Source organism: Pimephales promelas, chromosome 22, assembly GCF_988280905.1.
Source record: "Pimephales promelas chromosome 22, fPimPro1.hap1.1, whole genome shotgun sequence".
Classification (NCBI taxonomy): Eukaryota; Metazoa; Chordata; class Actinopteri; order Cypriniformes; family Leuciscidae; genus Pimephales; species Pimephales promelas.
This window is the reverse complement of record NC_142790.1, coordinates 21,935,562-21,957,365: the sequence shown is the minus strand read 5'-3', so window position 1 is coordinate 21,957,365 and position 21,804 is coordinate 21,935,562. Positions and strand designations below refer to the sequence as shown.

Sequence of the window (21,804 nt, the reverse complement as noted above, 5' to 3'; positions counted from 1 at the left end):
TACTTTTAAAGAACTTATTTAATTTATTATTTAACTAAAGAATTCGTTTTAAACGAATGTAAACACTGGGGCGGTGTTTGTTTTAAATGTCAGAAAACGTACGCCTATGTCACATTTTTGTAATGTTCACATATTTGTCAAATAAATAGCTTACTTATTCTTAAACGGTGTAAATTGATGTCAAATAGGGCTGTTGTTTCAACCTGTAAGACTTTTAGCCAACATGGACACTTGGATATGAAAATATAGCCTAGTATATTAAACTCAAAATGATTGTATCTCAAAAACTCACTCCTAGGCCTTTTATGAAATGATGAGACCACCTTATGTTAAATAAATAATTACAGATATAGTATATTAAAGCATGAATTTTTTTACACTAGAAGCCCACAAAAGAGCCCAAAATGACTTTTTAAACCAATAAATCCACATATCCATTTGTTTACCTGCATACGCTTGCAAATTCCATTTAATATGCTGATTCCAAAGTAACTACTGCCACCCTGTGGCCAGTTTAGGATACAAACCGCAGTGCTCTTTTGAATTTTTTTATTTTGGCCGTGCATCCTTAATTAATATTCAAATCTAAAATAGTAGGCCTACTTTCCCCCATGCTTCTTTGTCTTATATTGTGCTTGGCTAAAGTCAGTAAATTTGCTTTGGACTTTCTCCTGTTGTGCATTAATGAGGCTTAACCGAGTGGATCTCTATAATGGCACTATTAATGCTGGAATGACTACTGATCACATAAACACACAGAGACGGAGGAATGTGCTTTAGACAGCAGAAAGCGCAGTAAGCTGCTGTGCAGTAATGGTAGAAACCAAGAGAGACGCACGATATCAACAGAACACAAATAAGGCAGAGAGAGATAGCAGGTGAAAGCATTAAAAGAGAAAGGAAAAGGTTTGACATCAGAATGCTTTAGGCCTTTTTGCCACAATGTGCAAACTATGGAAGTTTGTCTCTACAATGGAATTAAAAAAAAAAGTTAATTGTGACTTTTAATCTCATAGTTCTGATATAAACTCGCAATTCAGACTTTTTTCACCTGCGAGTTTATGACTTTTCTCAGAAGTTATAAAGTCTGAATTGTGAGATAAAAAGTTGCAATTACCTTTTTTATTCCAAGGTGTAAACTAGTTTCCATCGCAAACTAAAGTAGACTTTGCTTAGATATATTTTGTTTATCTGAGAGAAATTCACAGTCCAAATTTAGTACTGAAGCAAAACGGTTTAGTCCTAAATGTGTGTGTGTGTTTTTTTTTTAAACAATGCAAATAAAAGTGTGTGGGAAAAGTGTTGTTGTATGAAAAACACAGGATGAATTATTCCACTGTAGTTCTTAGTCAGACTCATTTTAACCTGTGGCTTTCTTCTGCGTACTGCCTCATTCATGCATATACGTGTTTATACATTTTAAATATGACCTATTCTGTAAAAGCTTTTTAAAAATCTTGGGTAGGGCTAAGAAAAGTTTTTCCTCCTTCTTTGTTCTTTTAATGACTGAAAAAAAAAAATCATTTGTAATTCTAATTTCCTGAATTTTGTGTTTATTAACTTCAGGCCTAAGAAAGGGAATAAGCAGTAAGCCTATATTTTTTTAAGTTTAGTTTCCTGATCATGTCATGATTCTGTAGCCTATGTTTACGTTGAGCGTTAGACATTCGGAGGAAGTGATGCATATAGAAATAGATATGTATAGCCTTTTAACCTATTATTAGGCCTATTACCGTTTAGCCTCCAGGCATTCAGAAGAAGAGAGGGCGTTAAACCGCCCCACCAGCTTTCCAAATGAGCCAGACGTCACTTGTTCAAATGGTGCCTTTGGTGTTGAAGGATTGCGAGAGAAGGAAGTCTTGAACATCATACAATACAATGGAAAGGAATGAGAGAAACATTGTTAATGTACAACGCTCCGCAATTAAGCATACGTGTCTTGGTTTCACATTAAAGTTAGAAGGATATAGAAGTAAAATGTTCTTACAATGTATGCTACAGGAAAACCTAAAATCGCAACCGTGTTCCCTCAGTTCAGACAGTTAAATAAGCAGTACAAAAACAAACAGACGTCAATTTAGTCATGTGTGGGTGTTGTTTAGGATTGTTTACTAAATAGTGTACCTTTTTGCACATAAATGTATTTTAATACCTTCTTTCAAACTCTAAAGAGGCAAAAAAGAACGAGTTGAATATCTTTTCGATATAAGATTCACCTCCGCCACTCCTGTGACTGTTGAAACGTTTACAAACAATCTTTGGCCATGTGGCGTTCTGAGCACTCTGGTACTTGTAGTCACTTGCGCTTCTGCCATGTTCTGCCCTGGTTCTGCCGTCATTCTGTCAGCCTTCATGAAAACTACATTTCCCAGAACTCCCTGCGTCATCAGCTGTTTGCCGCTCGTGTTTCCGATGTGATGATGGCAATAAAGCACCCCGCGGACCGTTTTTTCCTCAGACGTTCTTTTGGGTTCATTGCAGGAATAGAGATGACCGACGAGGGGTAGACGAGCAGAGTTTTTATGAACTGATTTTCTGAATATTGACTATTTAAGAGACTTCCACAACAAAGTCTTGACTTTTTAAACTGGTGAGTGTATGCATGTTATATTATAGGCCTAAAGTTTATTCTATTGTATTGTATTCTGTTATTTTCTATTCTGTAACAGTTTTGTATCTATGATAATTTTAATGATATAGGTATGAAACACATTGTGTGACAATTAATTGTAAAATGTATGCGTGTGTATAACCTAAGTCCCACGTAACGCAAAAAAAAAAAAAACAACAACAACAAAAAAACACTTGTCTATTTTTATCTAAGATGCTTCATACCGCGGTAGGTTCTGTTTTTAACCGTGTTGTAAAAATGGCATAACTGCGACAAGAATTATGGAATTTTACTAAGTTTACAGCCTGCTATAAATATGTTTTAAAAAGCATAATTTGAAGTAATTTACCTTAATACTTTAAAATGTAATCTTAAATCAAGTGGTATGGACAAATTTGAATTATTAATTGTGTCAGTGAACAACACAACACGTGGATGGCAGGTCAATTTCTGAAGTATTTTGTTGACGTTCCCCAAGTTCTTTGTTTTGATCCTCTTGTCTTGTTGAATACGGAAGTGACCGCTAGGCGGCTGCAGTACAAGAAAAGCAGCATTCTGTTCTCTACAGGTGAATTCACCTGGGGCAATGAGAGGCCATTGCGAGACAAACAAAAGGTTGTCGTCATTTTTGTAAAAAGCTTATATTTGGCAAAAAGGCATAGATTTGTACTTTTCTGATATAAAAAAGTTCAAATGTAATTGAACTGTTATTAAGGTTTAATACTGTCATACTGTATGTTTGTCACATAACATTTGCCAGCAATATGGCAACACTTTGTGCATGTTACTGCATGGTTGATCAGCTGCTCCTTTACCTTTTGTGCATTGAGCCTGAAAAGCTGTATAGGTTCTAGTTTAAACTTATTTTCAGTTAATACAGCATATTTTTTATATTAGCTTATAAAGTCTCAGAAATGTGTCTCATTGTAATTGGTATATGCTTATAACAAGTTAATGGATTTTCTTGATTAAAATAATATTTCTCTTTTTCTTTTCAGCTGAGGCATCATTTTCTTCTATTGTCAACAGGGCCTCTGGCCTCACTGGTCTAATAGCAATGGTACTTATTCTGGGCAGAAGACTAAACCGGGAGGACTCGGGAGTCCGTGAGTCTCCAGCAGTTAAGAGAAAGGTTCTGGAAATGGACAACAAGTCCGTCGCTAATCATGATGTGTTCGATTTCACCTCTGGCCCGTGCCACTCTGAGAGCATTCTACAGATGTTTAATGAGTTCCGTGATGGCCGACTGTTCACGGATGTGGTGATCAGCGTGGAGGGTCGCGAGTTTCCATGCCACCGCGCCGTGTTGTCTGCTTGCAGCAGTTATTTCCGCGCAATGTTCTGCAATGACCACCGTGAGAGCCGTGAGATGTTGGTGGAGATCAACGGCATCCGTGTGGAAGCCATGGACACCTTCCTACAGTACGTCTACACTGGACGTGCCCGCATCACCACAGACAATGTGCAATTCCTCTTTGAGACCTCCTGCCTCTTCCAGATCAGCACTCTCCGTGATGCCTGTGCCAAGTTCTTGGAGGACCAACTTGACCCCTGCAACTGCCTGGGCATCCAGCGTTTTGCCGACGCGCACTCCCTCAAGCAACTGGCCAACCGCTGCCGTTCCTACGCGCTGCAGACCTTTGCTGACGTGGCCCTACATGAAGAATTCTTGGACTTGCGCAAGGAAGAGCTGGAAGAGTACATCGCTAGTGACGAGCTAGTCATTGGAAAGGAGGAGACGGTGTTTGAAGCAGTGCTTCGTTGGGTGTACTACGATGTGGACCACCGCAGAATCGTGCTCAAAGAACTTCTCAACCATGTCCGCCTGCCCCTGCTGCATCCAAATTATTTCGTACAGACGGTAGAAGGTGACCAGTTGATCCAAAATGCACCGGAGTGCTATCATCTTCTGCACGAAGCCAGACGCTATCATGTGTTGGGCAACGAAATGATGTCGCCTAGAACCCGTCCACGCAGGTATTTCAAGCAATTTTTCCTGTGCTATTAATGTAGCCTACTCTTATTCAAGCACCATATTTATCCAAGTCTCAATCTTTACACACTAAATGCACCAAGCAGTTTAAACTCTGTAAAATGGACCAGTGATTGCAGGAAAGAGAAGACCTTTTACACCGTGTCCTAACTACACTTGGCGCGCGATAAAAAGTATCTATGTTAATCAGAGTTTTTGTCCTAACCAGCTGCGACGGCGACACACGACTATTCTATTTTACACTGTGTCCTAAGCAGACGCGATGCGATAAGATTCCAGCAGCAAATTGTTTTACAGTCTATGGTGTGGACAGACAAATGATTTGTCGGTGAAATCTGAAATCTTATCGCATTGCGTCTGGTTAGGACACGGTGTTATACCTTGCTTGAACTGTTTGAATGAAAAGTCACTATCAAAGAGTTTGTTTTAGAGCCAGACCGATTTATCGGCAGGCCGATATTAGGTATTTTCCAAACTATCGGTATCCTTTTAACTTTTGATAATGTGACCGAAGTATTTCTTTAATAGCGCGTGGCAGTTATAGCAGTGAGACGTATCATCTCTCCTTGGCCTGTTGTATTGAAAATGTACGTTTTACAAATTGCAGTATGACGTTATCCATTGCTAAATTATGGCTCATCATAGACAAGCTAACCACAAAGCTAGCTACTGCCACTATCATCAGTCTGTTCTGTTGTGACAATAAAAGAAACAAGTTTCTTTTTAAAATGCAATATCATACTATTTTAGTAAAAATTCATAAATAACTAATGTTTGGGAAATCCGTTAATGTTTGATGCGCATTTCTGAAATAAAAAAAAAAAATATCGGCCGATATATCGGATTTTAAAAACAACAAATATTTGTATTGGTATCGGCCCTCCTTTATTGGTCGGGCTTTAGTTTGTTTACCATGACTTGACTAAACATTATTAGGTACCCAGCAACATCAAGCAAACGGGAGTTTGCTAGTTATTCGTAGTAGCATGGTTAAAAGTAAAATACGTTCTGTTATGTCCTTAAAAATCTCAGAGACTTCTGGAACCTTTTTCAGAAAGGCTACATTATAGATTCAGTTGTCCTTGAAACACAAAGGCATGATTCAACAAGTAACTTGAAGGCTTTTTTTTTTTATAACTTCGCAATCCATATTTGATCATTAGAAACCCAATGTTCTAATTTATGGATTTGGAACAATCCGAGCCACATTGCGAGTACAGTGAGATGGAGCAAGAACAGACGGCACCTTCAGGCCCACTGCATTGCAGGAAAAAAAAGTCACAGCGGGGCTTGCCCGTACACATTCTTCCTTCACAAGCTTCATAACACACAAACACCTGAGTTTCAAAACATGTTTCTGTTGACCTGATCCTGCTTGCAGTGTGCACTCTGTTTTTGTTATGTCTGGAGGACCATAGGGTGAGAGAGCAGGGGAGGGGGAATGCACAGTTCTGAGCCAAATCTATAGTGACCTGGAATCTGCCTGAACGTGATTCGCTGGAGGAACCTGCAAAGTTATAGGGCTTATTTATCAACAGTCTCATTATAGACCGCTTGAAGAAAGGTGTAGCAGAATCATTAGGATAAATGCAGCCCAAGTATAAACGTACCCAAGTGTGCTAAATATTCATGCAAGACAATGCAAGGGTGCTTTGTTTTCAGCTCCATGTACCTTTGTTTTGGTTTGGTGAAAACAACACCTCAGCTTCGGCGTACAGTTAGTTTTCAGATGGGTGTCGGGCGGCTTACAATTGGCACAAAGTTGTAGTTCCACCTTCTGTTTCCAGGCAGATTTGTAATGGTTCTTAAATTTGAATTATGGGAAAGGGCCTAGCTGATCATCTCCACCAATTATTCTCAGAGAATTTTGTGGGTGCGGCACATCTGCACTAATTACATCACACATGAAAGACTGATCAGATTTTTCCATGTTTGCATGAATTGACTGGGCAGCGGCCAATTCGTTCTAAGCTCTTTCCTCCAGAGAGGGTATTCAAAGTTCAACTCTAACTTTAGCATCTTCGCTTGCGCTTTCTCCAACCCCATGATCATTTACACAGAGAGCACAGTCTTCTAGGCAGAGGATTTCAGGGAAAAATGGGGGAAGTTGGTTCTGGATAAAATGTGTTTGCCTGCCGATTGGTTCTTTGAACAGAGAATGCATGTTGTTCTCTCTGCACTAGTAGACAGTTATAATACTGCTATACTGCTATCCTTAGAAATGGTTCTGTACTTTTCTCATTTCAGTGTCATTCAGTGAACAAATAGACTGAAAATGACAAGAAAACAGAATGTAAACAATGATTTGTTCAGTACTAATTTAGTATGGCAAAATATGTGCTTGCCATATAAACACTTCATATTTTCTGGAATGTCACCAGGACTAAATGATTTACACTTGTCCATGAGTCCAAGTTTAACATCCTGTCCTGTCCCTGCAGGTCTACAGGATTCTCTGAGGTCATTGTGGTAGTCGGAGGATGTGAGAGAATAGGAGGTTTCAATCTGCCGTACACTGAGTGCTATGATCCTGTAACTGGGGAATGGAAATCCTTAGCCAAACTGCCAGAATTTACCAAGTCAGAGTATGCTGTGTGTGCCCTCAGGAACGACATTCTGGTCTCAGGTAATCATGTTTATTAACATTCTTGAGCTCTAAATTGTTTTTTAGGCTTGCAATTGTCATTAGACTTGACTTGGTTTTCCTTCCTGTGCTGTTAAGGCAAGGTATATCAAAGGCCTTGTTCCTTTTTCAATGTCAGTAGCCTTTTGTTTACATCACATCCACTCCAGGAAGATTGCTAATGAATGCTAGCATTATAGAGAGGGACATTCTCATTCTATCATTTGGTCGGATAAAATTTTTCTAAATTTTAAACAAGTAAATGAGCTATTAATATTTGTGGTCTAACATAGTAAAACTATACATTTTGAATGCGTATATCTGCTTTTGTCAGTTTTTAGTGGTACATTCGCGTATAGATAACATTAAAGCTAACAGATGTGGACGACAACTCACAAAACTTGATTTTTTACTAACTGTAAAATGAAAGACATTATTTACAAATTTTTAATTGCTGTATTGTGGTCTTTTTATTTCTAAGGGTTGTTTTTAATCGCCCTTCGTCCGTCAATTACTCATATCCTTCATATCCTCATATCCTTAATTTCTCAATTATTGTCAGTTTGATGTTCATCTTTTGGCTGCTTTAGTCTTCAGGGATTTGTTAGACACAGCAGGGCGCCATGCATTACAGAGAGGCTCACTTCCAGCAAGTTCAGCAATAAAAGACTGAGACATGATTAAAAGAGATCAGCTATCTCATGAGAATGTTAGAGAGAGAGAGTGAGGGGGCTAGAATCATAAACTATCAGTTTACATTCTGCATGTGCCAAGCGCTCACGTGTTTCCAAGAGAACAGATCTGCTAGTTAATGCTTCTCTCTCTCTCTCTCTCTCGCTCTAGTTTCAACCTCCTTTAAGTTCAGTCCTTCCCCAAACATTTTGTTCTACTCCTTTGAAATTTGTTTAGTAAGCCAGTGCCTTTGCGTTGGTCCAACTCAAGACTAAGATATGCAATTCAGAAAATAATAGAAACTGATAGAAAGATGAGCTTCAGGTTGAGCAGCTTTGCTGAGTCCAGTGTGTTCTTTCCACCCTGGTGCTTCCTGAATAACTGGAACAGTTTTGTAGATTATTACCTTCTGTTAGTACAATCACACAGATGCACAAATGTTACTTGATACTAGCAGTCAAATGTTTGTTCATACCTACCTGCTCAGTCATTACTACAATTACGCAATGTAAAAATAGTAATAAACTCACTCAAACTATGAAATGACACATGGAATTATGTAGTGACTAAATTAATGTTCCACGAATCAAAGCTACTTTATAGTTTTAGTTCTTCAATATTAGCCACACGTTGTCCAGGGCTGAGCATCCCAAAAGCATTGTGAGCAAAGTCGATCTTAGAGACCTTTGGTGGCAATAGTTCTACGATCTACAGCCCCGGGCAGTTTCTCAACCAACTTCATGAGGTGCATCCTAGGATGCTTTTTAAACAGTCGAATCCCGGTTTATTTATCTTTACTATCTGGTGTAAGATATTCATTTATTTTATACAAAACCCATTTCAAGCTTTAAGTATTAAAGGATTTTAAGATGATGAGAAACAAATCCAGTCACACTCAAACTGAGTGGTAGTCTATATGCAAATAATGAAGTGCGGTTTATTCATTGCATTGAAAATTTGTTTTCATAAATATGTGACTGGTAAATCTGGTCTAATTATGTTTCTTCGCCGGAATTATCTCTGAACTGGGAGATCCACAATTATGTTTTTTATTATTTACATAATGTGTATATGAGATCAGATAAGAAACAAGGAACATTCACAAAGTGAATCATGGGTCATTTACCTTTTTACATTGTTGCAAGGATTATAATCAATGTGTGACGGCACGTGCAAGAATGGTGGTGACCATTTGGTGCTGCAATTTTAGGGGGTAGAATCAACAGCAGGGATGTCTGGATGTACAACTCCCAGCTCAACATCTGGATCAGGGTTGCCTCCTTAAACAAGGGTCGCTGGAGACACAAAATGGCTGTCTTGTTAGGAAAGGTGAGTTGAACTACTTCCACATTCATACATTAACCAATAGCCCACTAGATGCACTTAACTGGAAACCTATGATGTGGGTACAATAACATGGATATAAAAGTACTCAAATGTTAACTTGAACAAGACTAGATTTATTTCCAGTTGACATGTAGCAAGAATAAAAATTGTTTGCGCCAACCACAATGTGTTTTGTGAATTATTGACGGCTGAGAGCATGAAACCATCAAGCCATTCAAGAGACATTTAAAAACCAATAATAAACCAATACATTCCAGTGTTTAACTTTTAATGGCATTTTGTTGGCTTTCGCTGCCTTTTCAATGAGTCCCAAGAATGAAAGTCTTGGCTCTAGTCATGCCACAGGAAGAAGACATTGATTTCCTATTTTGATGATGGCCTGTTGTTTACATACCTCTAACCATGATTAATATTTCCCACATATAGAAATGGGTATTTAGTTTTTAAACATGTTCCCACCCTTAAAATTGATTGCCTGCTTGTCATTTACTGCTCTTTGTCTGGTGCTCAGTTCCTCTGTCACATTCAAAGCCTCGATTTGTCCTTCTTTCCCTGCTTGAAACTTGATTTCATTAAACAATAAAATACTGTAATTCATATTTAACTTCTCCCTTGAAGCTGGTTACTTACACTGCATTTTTAAAATAATATAATTCATATTTAACTTCTCCCTTGAAGCTGGTTGCTTACACTGCATTTTCTTTTAATAATCAGTAACTGACTTTGAACTGATCAGTCATGTGAACCATTAAATAAGGCCGCTGTCAAAAGAGTTTGGATCTGTATACTTCACTTGATATTGCATCACTCATGAGGCTGTTTTCAACATTTCTTAACGAATGTTATCAGCTACAGAAATCTGATTTACTTTGGCAGGGGGTTTTGCTCTGTCCTGTTTGCGAAAGATCTGATGCATTTTATGTAATCGGTTGAGGAACTGGCTCAAACGTTCAAGAAATGAAAAGTGTCTTGTTGTTAATGGAATGAACTGAGCCAACAAAAGCTACTTGTGCAATGACTAATTAACATGCATTGTAAGTTATAGCCAGCTGTCTGCATGAACGCCTCTTTCTCTTGGTTTGTTTGTTTTGATGCTTTCTATTGTGGCGTTTATTCAGACATTTCCCCCCAGCTTCCTGTCTCTGGGTGTCTGCTCTAGTCTTTCCAACTCTTTGTGTTTCAGGCCCATGCTAGTTTTGGACTCAACTCAATTGACCCCAAAGATCATTTGGGTTTGTTTTTGAGCAGCAACTCCTTCAGACATATGGATTGTAAGACTGCAGTTGGATTTATTGGTTGTGAAAGATTCGTGACTGACAGATAGAATCTAATCAACTGAAGTCACAACACTGAGTCTTGAAAAATGAAATCCATGACCACAGGGTTAAGCTGCAATAATCTGATGTGAGCCATGCTGACACCGGTTAGATATACTGTATGTGATTATTGTGTATGTGATATAAAATTATAATTAACATTTAAATGCGAAAGAATGACTCTTCTCACACCCTGTCAGCATATATTAGATATTAGCCTTTTACTTGCGCACACACTGAACAGGAAATCTAATTCCTCTCAAGACATTTTATAATTCCTGTATAATGATTTTTATAGCTGTTTGTTGATGTACAGTAACATCTTATTTGTCCCAGGGGTGATGGGACCATCTCAATAATATCTGAGTCGGAACAAAGAGCTCATCACAAAGCACGTTGGTTTGTTTTCGTAATTGATGTGCTGCCCCTCTGTGTTTGAGCATGTTCGTGCGCCAACAGTGGTTCAACCGGTTTTCATGTTCCATAAAGGGAAACATGTTTACCTTCTTCTTTTTAACAGAATTGAGCCACGAGACAGGAGAAGGAGACAAACTCTTCAGGGGTTTTGCGTTCCACGTGTTTTCATTTGAGAGTGAGCGAGAAATTCCTCAATATCTTCAGGGACTTACACAAACAAGAGTGATTGAGTGATGTGTTACAACACAGAACTGTCAATGTTTTGCACTCCGAGAGGTCATGTTTTTGCAGTAGTGAGGTTTTGATCGCATCTGTTGGATGCTGTCAATAAGTCTTACATTGACTTTGATTAATAACCAGGTTATGCAAATACCTTGAACGGTGGTTTTTAACCGTCTTAAATGATTGAAGTTGAACCTGATTTGCACACATCAATTTCCATCCGTTACCCCTATTTTGCATGTATCATTCCTATTTTGCCCCCGACACACCACAGGCTTTTCCCTTCAAAGACACATGTCAGTAAATTAGGGAATCAACTTGCGCTACCAGGGGTAGTTTAGCGAAAAGAGGAGGTGTGTTCCGGGCCAAACGTTCCCGGAAACGTTCAAATCATTGTGGTGTCCATGAAGATGTGAAAAAATAGGCATTAATCTAGGTTACACTTTTGCCCAAATTAAATTATACGCCTGTTTAACCAAAGCTAATTTGGGTGGGTTTCTCCAATCCCCATACAATGTCACTTCTCTGTCTTTTACGGCCCTGACGAGAAAATCTGTTTGGCAAATGCGCCATTATAAGAGCACTGTAGCTACTTCAGACCAACCCATTTTAAATTTATCGAGATCCACCCACAAAGCGTTTCGAGTTTGATACTTGCGTTTCAGATCGTTAAAATAGGGCCCCTAGACTAGTGTCTCAGCCGACTTATTCGATAAGAGCATGTCGGTTTGTTTTCACATCAAAATTAGAGAAAAGCTTGAAAGTTTCTTGCGTTGTCACTTGTCAGTCATTGTCAAAAACAAATACATATAATTCATATTTAAATAATGGAAAGGTTACTTAGGTTTTTAAATGTCAAATGGTATACCTCCATAAATATTACATTACTTACATTCAGTATATTTATTGAAAACATAAATATATTTGAATTCCTTTTTTAATAATGAACAAAGACTTTATTTTAACTTACAATCTCTGAATCATCAACTGTAGTTTCATTCAAAATCGCATACAGTCTAATGGGGAACAAACTTCACGGCCATTGAAATGTATGGTATGAATGAAATTCGGATGCACAGCAACTTCACATGTTTCAGTTGTTTCGCTTCACTGTCATTCGCAACTCCTTTCCTGTGAACTCATTATGTCAGTATATTGTCCTTTGGATGCGGACTTCAGGAACATTTTTTCTTTTGTCAAATCAACTTAAATGATTTATTTACTTGAGATAACTTATTATTTTGAGTTTCTGATGATTAAATTAATCTCCTTCATTTTATTAACTCACTTTTTTCAGTTCAATGAACTTAAAATTTTAAGGCAACCAGGTTACTTACTTTTTTTAAGTTAAACCAACAATATTTTTTTTTACAGTGTATGAATTCAGACGTACTACTCCTTTCTTGTGCTGCTTTTCACCTACTAGAACGTAGTCAAGTCAAAGTCAAAGTTTATTTATATAGCACTTTTTCCAAAACAACAAGTGTTTACCAAAGTGCTGTACACATCTACATACTTATACGACAAGGACCAAACCAACATGACCAAGATACAAGAAATAAAAGACAGTAATACAATAAAATAATAAGAAAATAAAACAAACTCTCACACAGCGTCAAATGCCAAACTGTAATAATACGTTTTAAGATTAGATTTAAAAATAGTAATGGTTTGGGACTGCCTGATGTACAAGGGCAACCTATTCCACAACTTCGGTCCTGCCACTGAAAATGCTCTTTCACCCCTAGATTTTAGTTTCACACGTGGGACTACTAAAAGCAAATGGTCAGCGGACCTAAGCGCTCTAGACGGAGCATAATGCCTAATCAGTTCCGTCATGTACCTAGGAGCAAGGCCATGAAGTGATTTAAAAACAAACATCAAAATTTTGAAGTTAATTCTAAAAGAAACTGGTAACCAGTGAAGAGAGGAAAGAACAGGTGTAATATGTTCTCGCTTTTTTGTACCCGTCAGCAAGCGAGCTGCAGCATTCTGGACCCTCTGCAGTCTAGAGAGAGAGGCCTGACTAATGCCTATATAGAGGCCATTACAATAATCTAGACGCGATGAGATAAAAATATGGAGGAGTTTTTGAAAGTCTCTGGAAGACAGAAATGATTTCACCTTTGCGAGTTGTCTCAGGCATAACGTAGGCATAATAGGACACACTGGATTTCTTGGAAGTAGTCAAGGAAATTGACATTCAGAACTTTTACATTTGTGTTGAACTAGTGGTTTTATAAACGCAGGTATAATCAGATTTGTCATGTTTCTAATGCAGTGGTAGCCTCGAGGCTTGTGCCTGTGTCTGTTACAATCTCTTTGTCACTAAATCAATTTGAGAAATGATAGGGTAAACAGTAGTTCTCGTTTGGCAAGATCCACACTCTTTGGCTCACCTCCAGATTGTTTCGTCCATGAAACGTCATGTGTACATGTCAAAAACAGTTTGAGCTTACCTACATTACACATCACTTAAATTTAACATCTCATTGTGTTTTTTTTTTTTTCTACAGGTGTATGCCGTTGGTGGATACGACGGTCAGTCACGACTCAGCAGCGTTGAATGCTACGACTCTTTCTCAAACCGCTGGACAGAAGTGGCACCCATGAAGGAGGCTGTCAGCTCGCCAGCCGTCATAAGCTGTGTCAATAAACTGTATGTGATTGGAGGAGGGCCCGATGACAACACATGCTCAGATAAGGTTTGTAGAAGAGTCTGACGCATGAGTTTTGAGGAGGAGGAGGGAGTCTTTGAAACCACCCTGTTGTTAACTCTGCATGTCATTGTGTATTTACTGCATGTAAACATGGCGTTTATTTCTGGGTCACGCTACCAGGGTGCGACATGCTTTGTTTTCCAGTGTAGTGATCTTGACATTTCTCTGAACAGTGCAGTGGACCATAAACCCAGCCGCTGTAAATAAAACAGCTCTGATTGTATAGTTTTACTTGAGAAATGGGCGATGTCTTATTTGTATTCCAGTACTGTTACTATAGACCATTTCAAAAGATGTAAACAACACTGGTCCAGAAGCACTTCCTGTTTCAGTTTTTTAACACTACATAAAAGCTAGGATAAAATACAACCAACAGAACATTTAAAATTGAATCAAAAAGTTAAAAAAACATCTTTAAGATCTTTTCTTTACATGTGAAATAAAGAAAACAGTTACAAACTGAAACAGGAAGTGTTTCTGGGCCAGTGTTGTTTACATCTTTTGAAATGGTCTATAGTAAATCCTTATAATTCATGTCTCATTGAAGTCTGTTAGTTATCGCAATTAAAGGGACAGTTCGTACAAAAATGGAAATAATTAACTCATACTTATGTCATTCAAGACCGGAATGACTAGATATTTTGAAATATTTTGTTTTTGTCTAACTATCTTTTGTCCAAATTTTATTAAATGGGCAAAAACAACAGTTTTCAATTAAGTTGCTTATCTTGTTTGGTATTCCACTTTAGAAAGAAAAGACATTCAGCTTTTTTATATATTTTCCGTTTATTTTAGTTTAAGTTTTAATAATTGTATTAATTAGCTTTGATTCACTTTTATTTCAATTTAAGTTTGTCATTTTAGTACTTTAACTTAACTGTACTTTTGTTTTATTTAATCTAATATTTTTTCGTTGTATTTTATTTCAGCTTTATTTCAATTAACAAAAATGATTTTTTCTAGCTTTAGGGTTTAGTTTAACAACAACAACACTGCTTTAAACTCAAGCTGAATAACTTATCAATATATAATTGAGTTAAACCAGAGGTCATTTTACGTTTAAATACATTCTGCTCTCAAATGGCAGGATGTTTAACTATACAAAGCCCCTACAATGGTAACTATGACATTGTGTGTGACCAAAATGGCATCAATCGCCTAAAGCTTGAGTTTACCAGCTGTTAGATTCCCCCTTTGTTACATGATGGCAGCTTGTTTACTCTTACACTGTAGTTAGAGTTTTTCCTTCATCGAGGCCTGCCTTCTCCTTAGCTGAACAATAGACTGAAGATGCATTGAATGTGTTGCCCGCTGCCCCCTAATGGAGATCAACAGTTACGACCATCTGACCTGGATCTGTCAGCCCGCTCTGATACATTCTCCAGGTGTCTCTTCAGAGAGAAACTCAGCCGCAGATATTTTCTTGGATTTCCTTAATGCATTTCACTGCGATTCAGTGCAGGTCATATGATTAGTTCTGTAGTTACTTCCCAAATAAAACCTCTTTGGACCCTTAATACCCAAATTGTACAGTTTGACATTGTGTTTAAATTTGTTGTGAAGGTTGATTTGAATATTGAAGGAAACGTCCTGCTTCCTTAAAAGAAAGTTCTGATGGTATCTCAACTCTGATTGGTCAAAGCATATCATGCTGTGTGTTTAATTTGACTACTATTGTTGCCTTAGCCACGATTCTATCCTATTAGTCTGCCAGATCATTTGTGCCCAGAGCATTCTCTTGCACAAGTGTCTGCTATTTCTAAAATGTGTGAAGCCTCTATAATACCTTCCCATCCTCTATTACATGCTCCCCACAGAGAGGTAGATAGAAATTCACCCAGACTTTTCTCAGGAGATACTGTGTCTGTGTGCGATTATGTTTCCTTTTTATCAAGACACAAGATGATTCTGATCACCGATTACTGTTTTTGTGAGTTCGTATCCCTCCAGGGTGGTTTCTTATTTTTAAGATCACAAATATCTGTGAAGCGAACACCCTCCTTTCAAGGATGGCAGGGGGATTGATTTATGTTTGTGGTTGCGACTGTTTTGCAGCCTGAGGAGGCAGGCTTGAATGAGGCTGTTTTTGCTACCAGTTTTAATTAAGTTTAATTTAACGTCACTGTGTGTGTTTTGCCCTCAGGTTCAGTGCTATGACCCTGAGTCCGACTCCTGGTTGCTAAGGGCCAACATTCCCATCGCTAAGCGCTGCATCACAGCCGTATCACTGAACAATCTCATCTATGTTGCTGGAGGCCTAACCAAATCTATCTACTGCTATGACCCCACTGAAGATTATTGGATGCATGTGGTCCACACTTTCAGCAAACAGGTACTGACTGCAATGAAGTTGCGGTTTGAAATGCTACAGAGCGCAAAGTGACTTGGGTTTAGTTGTGTTATTTTTTTTTCTTTTCTCTGTTAGAGAATAAAAAGTTCAATAAAGAGTTCTATGACTTGAACTAAGAAAACCAGCAGCAACACGAATCAAAACATTACAAACTATAATTTGTAGCCATAAAAAAGAATAACAATTGATGTATGTATCAAATGAAATTTGTAATAAATTAATAATTAATCATGAATTAAAACTAAAATACCACATACATTTTATTTTTTGTGAAATATACATATTGCATTTGCATATATATATATATATATATATATATATATATATATATATGACAACTTGTGTACACATACATTTTAACAATGATTTACAATATACAAATATATCAATTGTTTTAGTAGGGAGAATGACGTGATTTAGTCATTTACATTTATATCGATTCCAGTTTTTGATAGTAAAGTGTAGTAGTGTAGTTATTTATCAAGAAAATGTAAAAATATCGAAACCACACTGACTTACGGCATCTGCAGAAGTATATATTAGTCCATTAACCACCTTAGATCTGTCTTGAAATGTTTACACTAAAATGTTTCTCTGTGGAGAAAATCCACTATTGAAACCCATCTGTTACACTCAGTTGACACACTTGTGTAAACAGACCTGCATGTTTATGTTTTTCAGGAAAGTTGCGGTATGTCGGTATGTAACGGCAAGATCTATATCCTGGGTGGGCGTGGTGAAAACGGCGAGGCGTCAGACAACATCCTGTGCTACGACCCGTCCACAGGCATCATCACGGGCGTGGCCGCTATGCCCCGCCCCATTTCTTACCACGGCTGCGTCACCATTCATCGCTACGATGAGAAGTTCTACCATTCATGATACTAAAAAAGCTCACTCACAACAGGGATGCAGATAAACTGAGCCTTATTATAGATAACGGAGCATTACCATAGGTAAGGTAGATAAGTACGGTTTGTCCCAACCCCCTTTAGTTCTCAAGCTTTGAGAGCTTTCCGTTAAACTGAAAAATACACAACCCTAACTGTTTTACATTTCTACCTTCAGAAATGAGTTTGACAGCATCACGCTGATTTTGTATAGATTTGCATACTGTTACACAAATGTTTCTAAAATGATTGACAGTTGTGAATTCTAGCTAGTCTCCGATCTCCCGTTCTCTGTGATCTGGGTCTTCCTCTTGGGTTAAACTCCTCCATTGGTGATTTATTTTTTCCACTTCATTATTATTATTATTATTATTATTGAATTTTCTATTGTATTTTAATGTATGGTGTCAGTGGTTGTTTAAAATGGGTGAATGGTGTGATTATTTGTGACTGGTCAAGAGAGTGTTCAGTTGTGATGGATTTGTGTATAAGTGTGTTTGAAAAGATTTGTTTGTGAGACACCGAATATGCAGAAACCACTTTTTGTTAAACAAAAATCCACCAGGCACCAAAAAGTATAGTGTTTCTTTTAATATTGCTTTATTTATGCATGTTTTTTGGTGATTATTAATCATTTTCTGTAGTTTGTAGTAGAAATTGCGGCTATCTTGTGGGACACACACGAAATAGTCTGTCTGAACTTTTGAAGCATTACATGCGAGTCGATTAGCCTATGTTTATTCTGTTTCGTTTACTCTAAGGGAAAACACGATTTCTTGCATATACTATAGAATTCAATCAGTAATGTCTTGTTTATAAGTGAATCATATATTAGCTTTCACTTTAAGTTATTTATTCTTGATCGAAGTCCAAAAGCCCCAACCAGGCACTTAAGTTTTAGTATTTCTCAGTGTCCCAGAATGTAAATATTATCCTTCTTCAGGTTTACTGTATCAGTAAGTGTTTGCAATGTTGATGCATCAGGCCAAAAGGCCAGTTCACACTCTCAGCTCCTATAAAACTCTTTTTTTTGTTGTTGTTGTTGTTCTTACAGTAATCTGAGCTTAGTATTTGTGCATGCAGTTCAGTGATGTAGCAGCAAAAGATTGTGTGTTTGTGTGCCAGGGATTCTAAGACTAGTGATGTCAGCTTTGTTGCCTGCTTTTGGTTAGAAGTATTGTTTAGTTTTGTCAACTGCAAGACCAGAACAACACATTGTTCATTTTACTCTGGGAATTTTACAATGCAACTGAAATGAGAGTCGAACCCTGCGCACAAATGCGACAACACGTGGCCTTTCTTTAAACTTTTTTGGTGTGTAGTTTACGACTTTGAGTAAATAAATGTTTAGACTAGGTAATGTGAGTTTGGTGTCTGTCTTTTGGTGAGTGCTCTATAGGCTTGCTTTTTCTGATAACCTTCAGTTGCTAAAAGGCATAGACAGAATGAGTGTTTTTATTAAGATTATTTTACAAATGTTTCTTTTTAAATGAGTCCCCTGAGTCCAGGGTTTTGAATTATATGTGCATCCCCAAAAACGTGTATGTCCAAAAAAAAAAAAAAAATATGGCAAGAATGCAGTTTAAGCGCTGATTACGGTTACGGTTCTGCAGAACAAAATGCCAATTTAAAAAGATATTACTATAAGTGTGTTAAAAGAAATGACCATTTTGTGCCTTTGTGGTGGAATGAATGATAACTCACCAAAGATGTGTGATTAGTTTTGTCTGTGTTAATTCCAGCACAAGGTTGTAGAAATGTTTAAAACTGTTGCTAAAATTTTCTCATTCTAAGTAACTGAAATATACAAGAGCTTAATGTGGTGTATATGCATCCGTTTTCCTTAATAAAGCAGTTTTTAGTATGGATTTGTAATCAATATTTTTGTTTTTTAAAAACAAAATTGGTCCTTGAATTTCTATGAAACCTCCATATTACACCACTAACATATGCAATCAAAATTATTCAACCCCCACTGCAAATCAGGTTTATTGACAAAATGTACAGGCTTCCAGCTGTTTGCTACGGAAGCCCTGAACCGCAACCTAAAAAAAAAAAAATCTGTAAAAAAAAAAAAAAAAATCTGTAAAAAAAAAAAAAAATCTGTAAAAAAAAAAAAATCTGTAAAAAAAAAAAAAAAAATCTAGCATTTCGAGATTAAAGTCGAAATGTTTCGAGATTAAAGTCGAAATGTTTCGAGATTAAAGTCGAATGTTTCGAGATTAAAGTCGAAATGTTTCGAGATTAAAGTCGAAACATTGTGCATTCATAACAGTGCGCGTCCACTGACTCAGAGCGCGCGCGCGCGCGCGTGTGTGTGTGTGTGTGTGAAGTCGAACTGCCATGGATAAACCCAAAATAGTAGCTTTTTACTTTTATCTGGGCTTTCAACAAAATTCTACACACGTCACACGTGCTAGTGGCAGTGTTTCTGAGGTGTTTTCGTGCTCGTCTAGTCAACACTATCTGGGTCGAGAACACAACAGTAACTGTTCGGTCTCCCTCTTCAACGTAAATACGCCCTGGATACATTTTAAGTGCATCATTCTGTATCCAATCATTTGGCCGGATCCTGTGATTTCCTAAGATTTAATAACCACTTATGGTTGAGGAGAGATTCTCTGATATGATTGTAAAGCACTTTGAGTGTAGGCATAGGCTATATGAAAGCGCTATAAATGCCCTATTCATTCATTCATTCATTCATTCATTCATAAAGCTGGATTTCTCCATCCAGTCTGAAAAGTGTTTTCCGTGTTGGTTTTCCTATAGGCTAAAGTCTATTCCGGCGCATTATATTTTATAACGATAAAGTAAGATAAGTAATTCAGATAAAAGTAAAAAGCTACTATTTTGTGTTTATCCATGGCAGTTCGACTTCACACGCGCGCTCTGAGCCAGTGGACGCGCACTGTTATGAATGCACAATGTTTCGACTTTAATCTCGAAACATTTCGACTTTAATCTCGAAACATTTCGACTTTAATCTCGAAACATTCCGACTTTAATCTCGAAACATTCCGACTTTAATCTCGAAACATTTCGACTTTAATCTCGAAATGCTAGATTTTTTTTTTTTTTTTTTACTGACTTTTTTTTTTTTTAGGTTGCGGTTCAGGGCTTCCGTAGTTTGCAATGAACAAATCAAACAAAAATAGTTGAAATAGGCCAACGCAACAAATGTTTCAAGTGGTTTCCCCAAATTCAACTGAAAATGCAACTTTAAATGACTTCTACAGTCTCAAAATTATTCAACCCCTTGAATAGAATCCCTCACACCCCCATAAATCTATAGATGTTGTTTCAAGTGCAACTGATCAAGGGCTTCATTAGTTGCACCAGGTGTGCTTGAGCTAGAACACATGAAATGTCTAAACTGGCTTGGTTTGTTGAGTATTACTTTGAATGAATGTTAGAAATACGGAGAAGTCAAAAGAATTGTCCACAAAGTTAAGAGTAGATCACAAACAAGGAACAGGATACAATAAGATGGAAGATAAGTTGGAAGCATAGTTCACATTTAAAGGAACAGTGGTTACTCTACCTGGACGGGGCAGAAAAAGAAAGCTATCAACGGCTGTAACAAGATTTCTGTGAAGGCAAGTTCAGAAAAACCCAAGACGTACAGAACTCCAAGACGTACACCACTACTGACCCAAAAGCACCAGAAAAGAGCTCAAAATCATATAAATCTCAAAGTCTTGCATCATGTATTTCAAGTCTTACTGGTTTCCTTCCAGTGTCACTTTCAGTGTCAAAGTCACTTTGAATAAAAACAGTCGGATAACTGAAAAAAACGGCACTCTAGTCAAGAGCGGAAGTGTTGAATTACAGAGACAATTGCCAATAATGTTCTCCAACTGGAGCTACTGTACCAGATGTCACTATACACCACACCACAAGGCAGGAACTGTAAACTGTCGAAAATGTCAAAACATGCCTATATGGAATCTGGCTGCTTAAAGGTGCCATCTAACATAATAAATCAAATCCTACTCCATATTCCATAACAGATGAGGGCAGTATACCTCCAGAAAATGACTTGTGCTCCTACCATCGCGCATATTATTCAAATCATTTGACATGATAGTAAAAGGTTGGAAGACCGCAGTTTCACGTGGAGCATTTGGAGATTTTTAGAGATCAGAGACTCAATGAACAACATCTCAACACTAAATGATGAAGACCGCCTCATAGACGCCTGTCTCAAAAACAAGCTGGTGCATTTCGACGATATGGGAAAATAAAAGCTTGGGCAATTATTTGAAGTTTATGGTATTCGTTTTGTTCATATTACACTTTTATTGTTCGTGAATTAATTTGACAGACAGCATTCGCTGATGTTGATCGAGCTAGCGCCGGAATTCACCGTGAGACACACGCAATTGACACTTAGCAAGCAGGTTAGTTAAGATCTCAGATTCTGTCAATTTTATTACGCAATTCAAACAATAAATACCGTTTTGGCGCTTGTACATGTTACACCACAGATCCCTAGCGCACGTGAACCGATCGTCTCTACTAGCTAATGGAAAAAGGACATGAACTCTGTTGAAAGATACCGTATGCCACAACTTACCAAAATGTATTCCTCATTCATAATGTCTACCAATCATTTTTTGAACTCTTCCCTGAACTGAAAT

General features: G+C 37.6%; 1 protein-coding gene across 1 annotated transcript; it reads left to right on the top strand.

The window, feature by feature from the left end:
- The first annotated feature begins 2,402 nt into the window (after positions 1-2,402).
- On the top strand, positions 2,403-19,029 carry klhl24b (kelch-like family member 24b). The gene is made up of 7 exons (XM_039685003.2): positions 2,403-2,590; positions 3,610-4,588; positions 7,046-7,230; positions 9,110-9,228; positions 13,718-13,906; positions 16,065-16,253; positions 16,953-19,029. Exons 2-7 carry the CDS (start codon positions 3,669-3,671, stop codon positions 17,151-17,153), a joined length of 1,803 nt encoding a protein of 600 aa, XP_039540937.2. The 5' UTR covers positions 2,403-2,590; positions 3,610-3,668; the 3' UTR covers positions 17,154-19,029.
- Positions 19,030-21,804: the final 2,775 nt, after the last annotated feature.

Bases quoted from the DNA above. Each gene is read 5' to 3' on its own strand.
- klhl24b (XM_039685003.2), top strand. From the start codon at position 3,669: ATGGTACTTATTCTGGGCAGAAGACTAAACCGGGAGGACTCGGGAGTC. The intron at 4,589-7,045 runs GTATTTCAAGCA...CTGTCCCTGCAG, and splicing joins CCTAGAACCCGTCCACGCAG to GTCTACAGGATTCTCTGAGG. The intron at 9,229-13,717 runs GTGAGTTGAACT...TTTTTTCTACAG, and splicing joins TGGCTGTCTTGTTAGGAAAG to GTGTATGCCGTTGGTGGATA.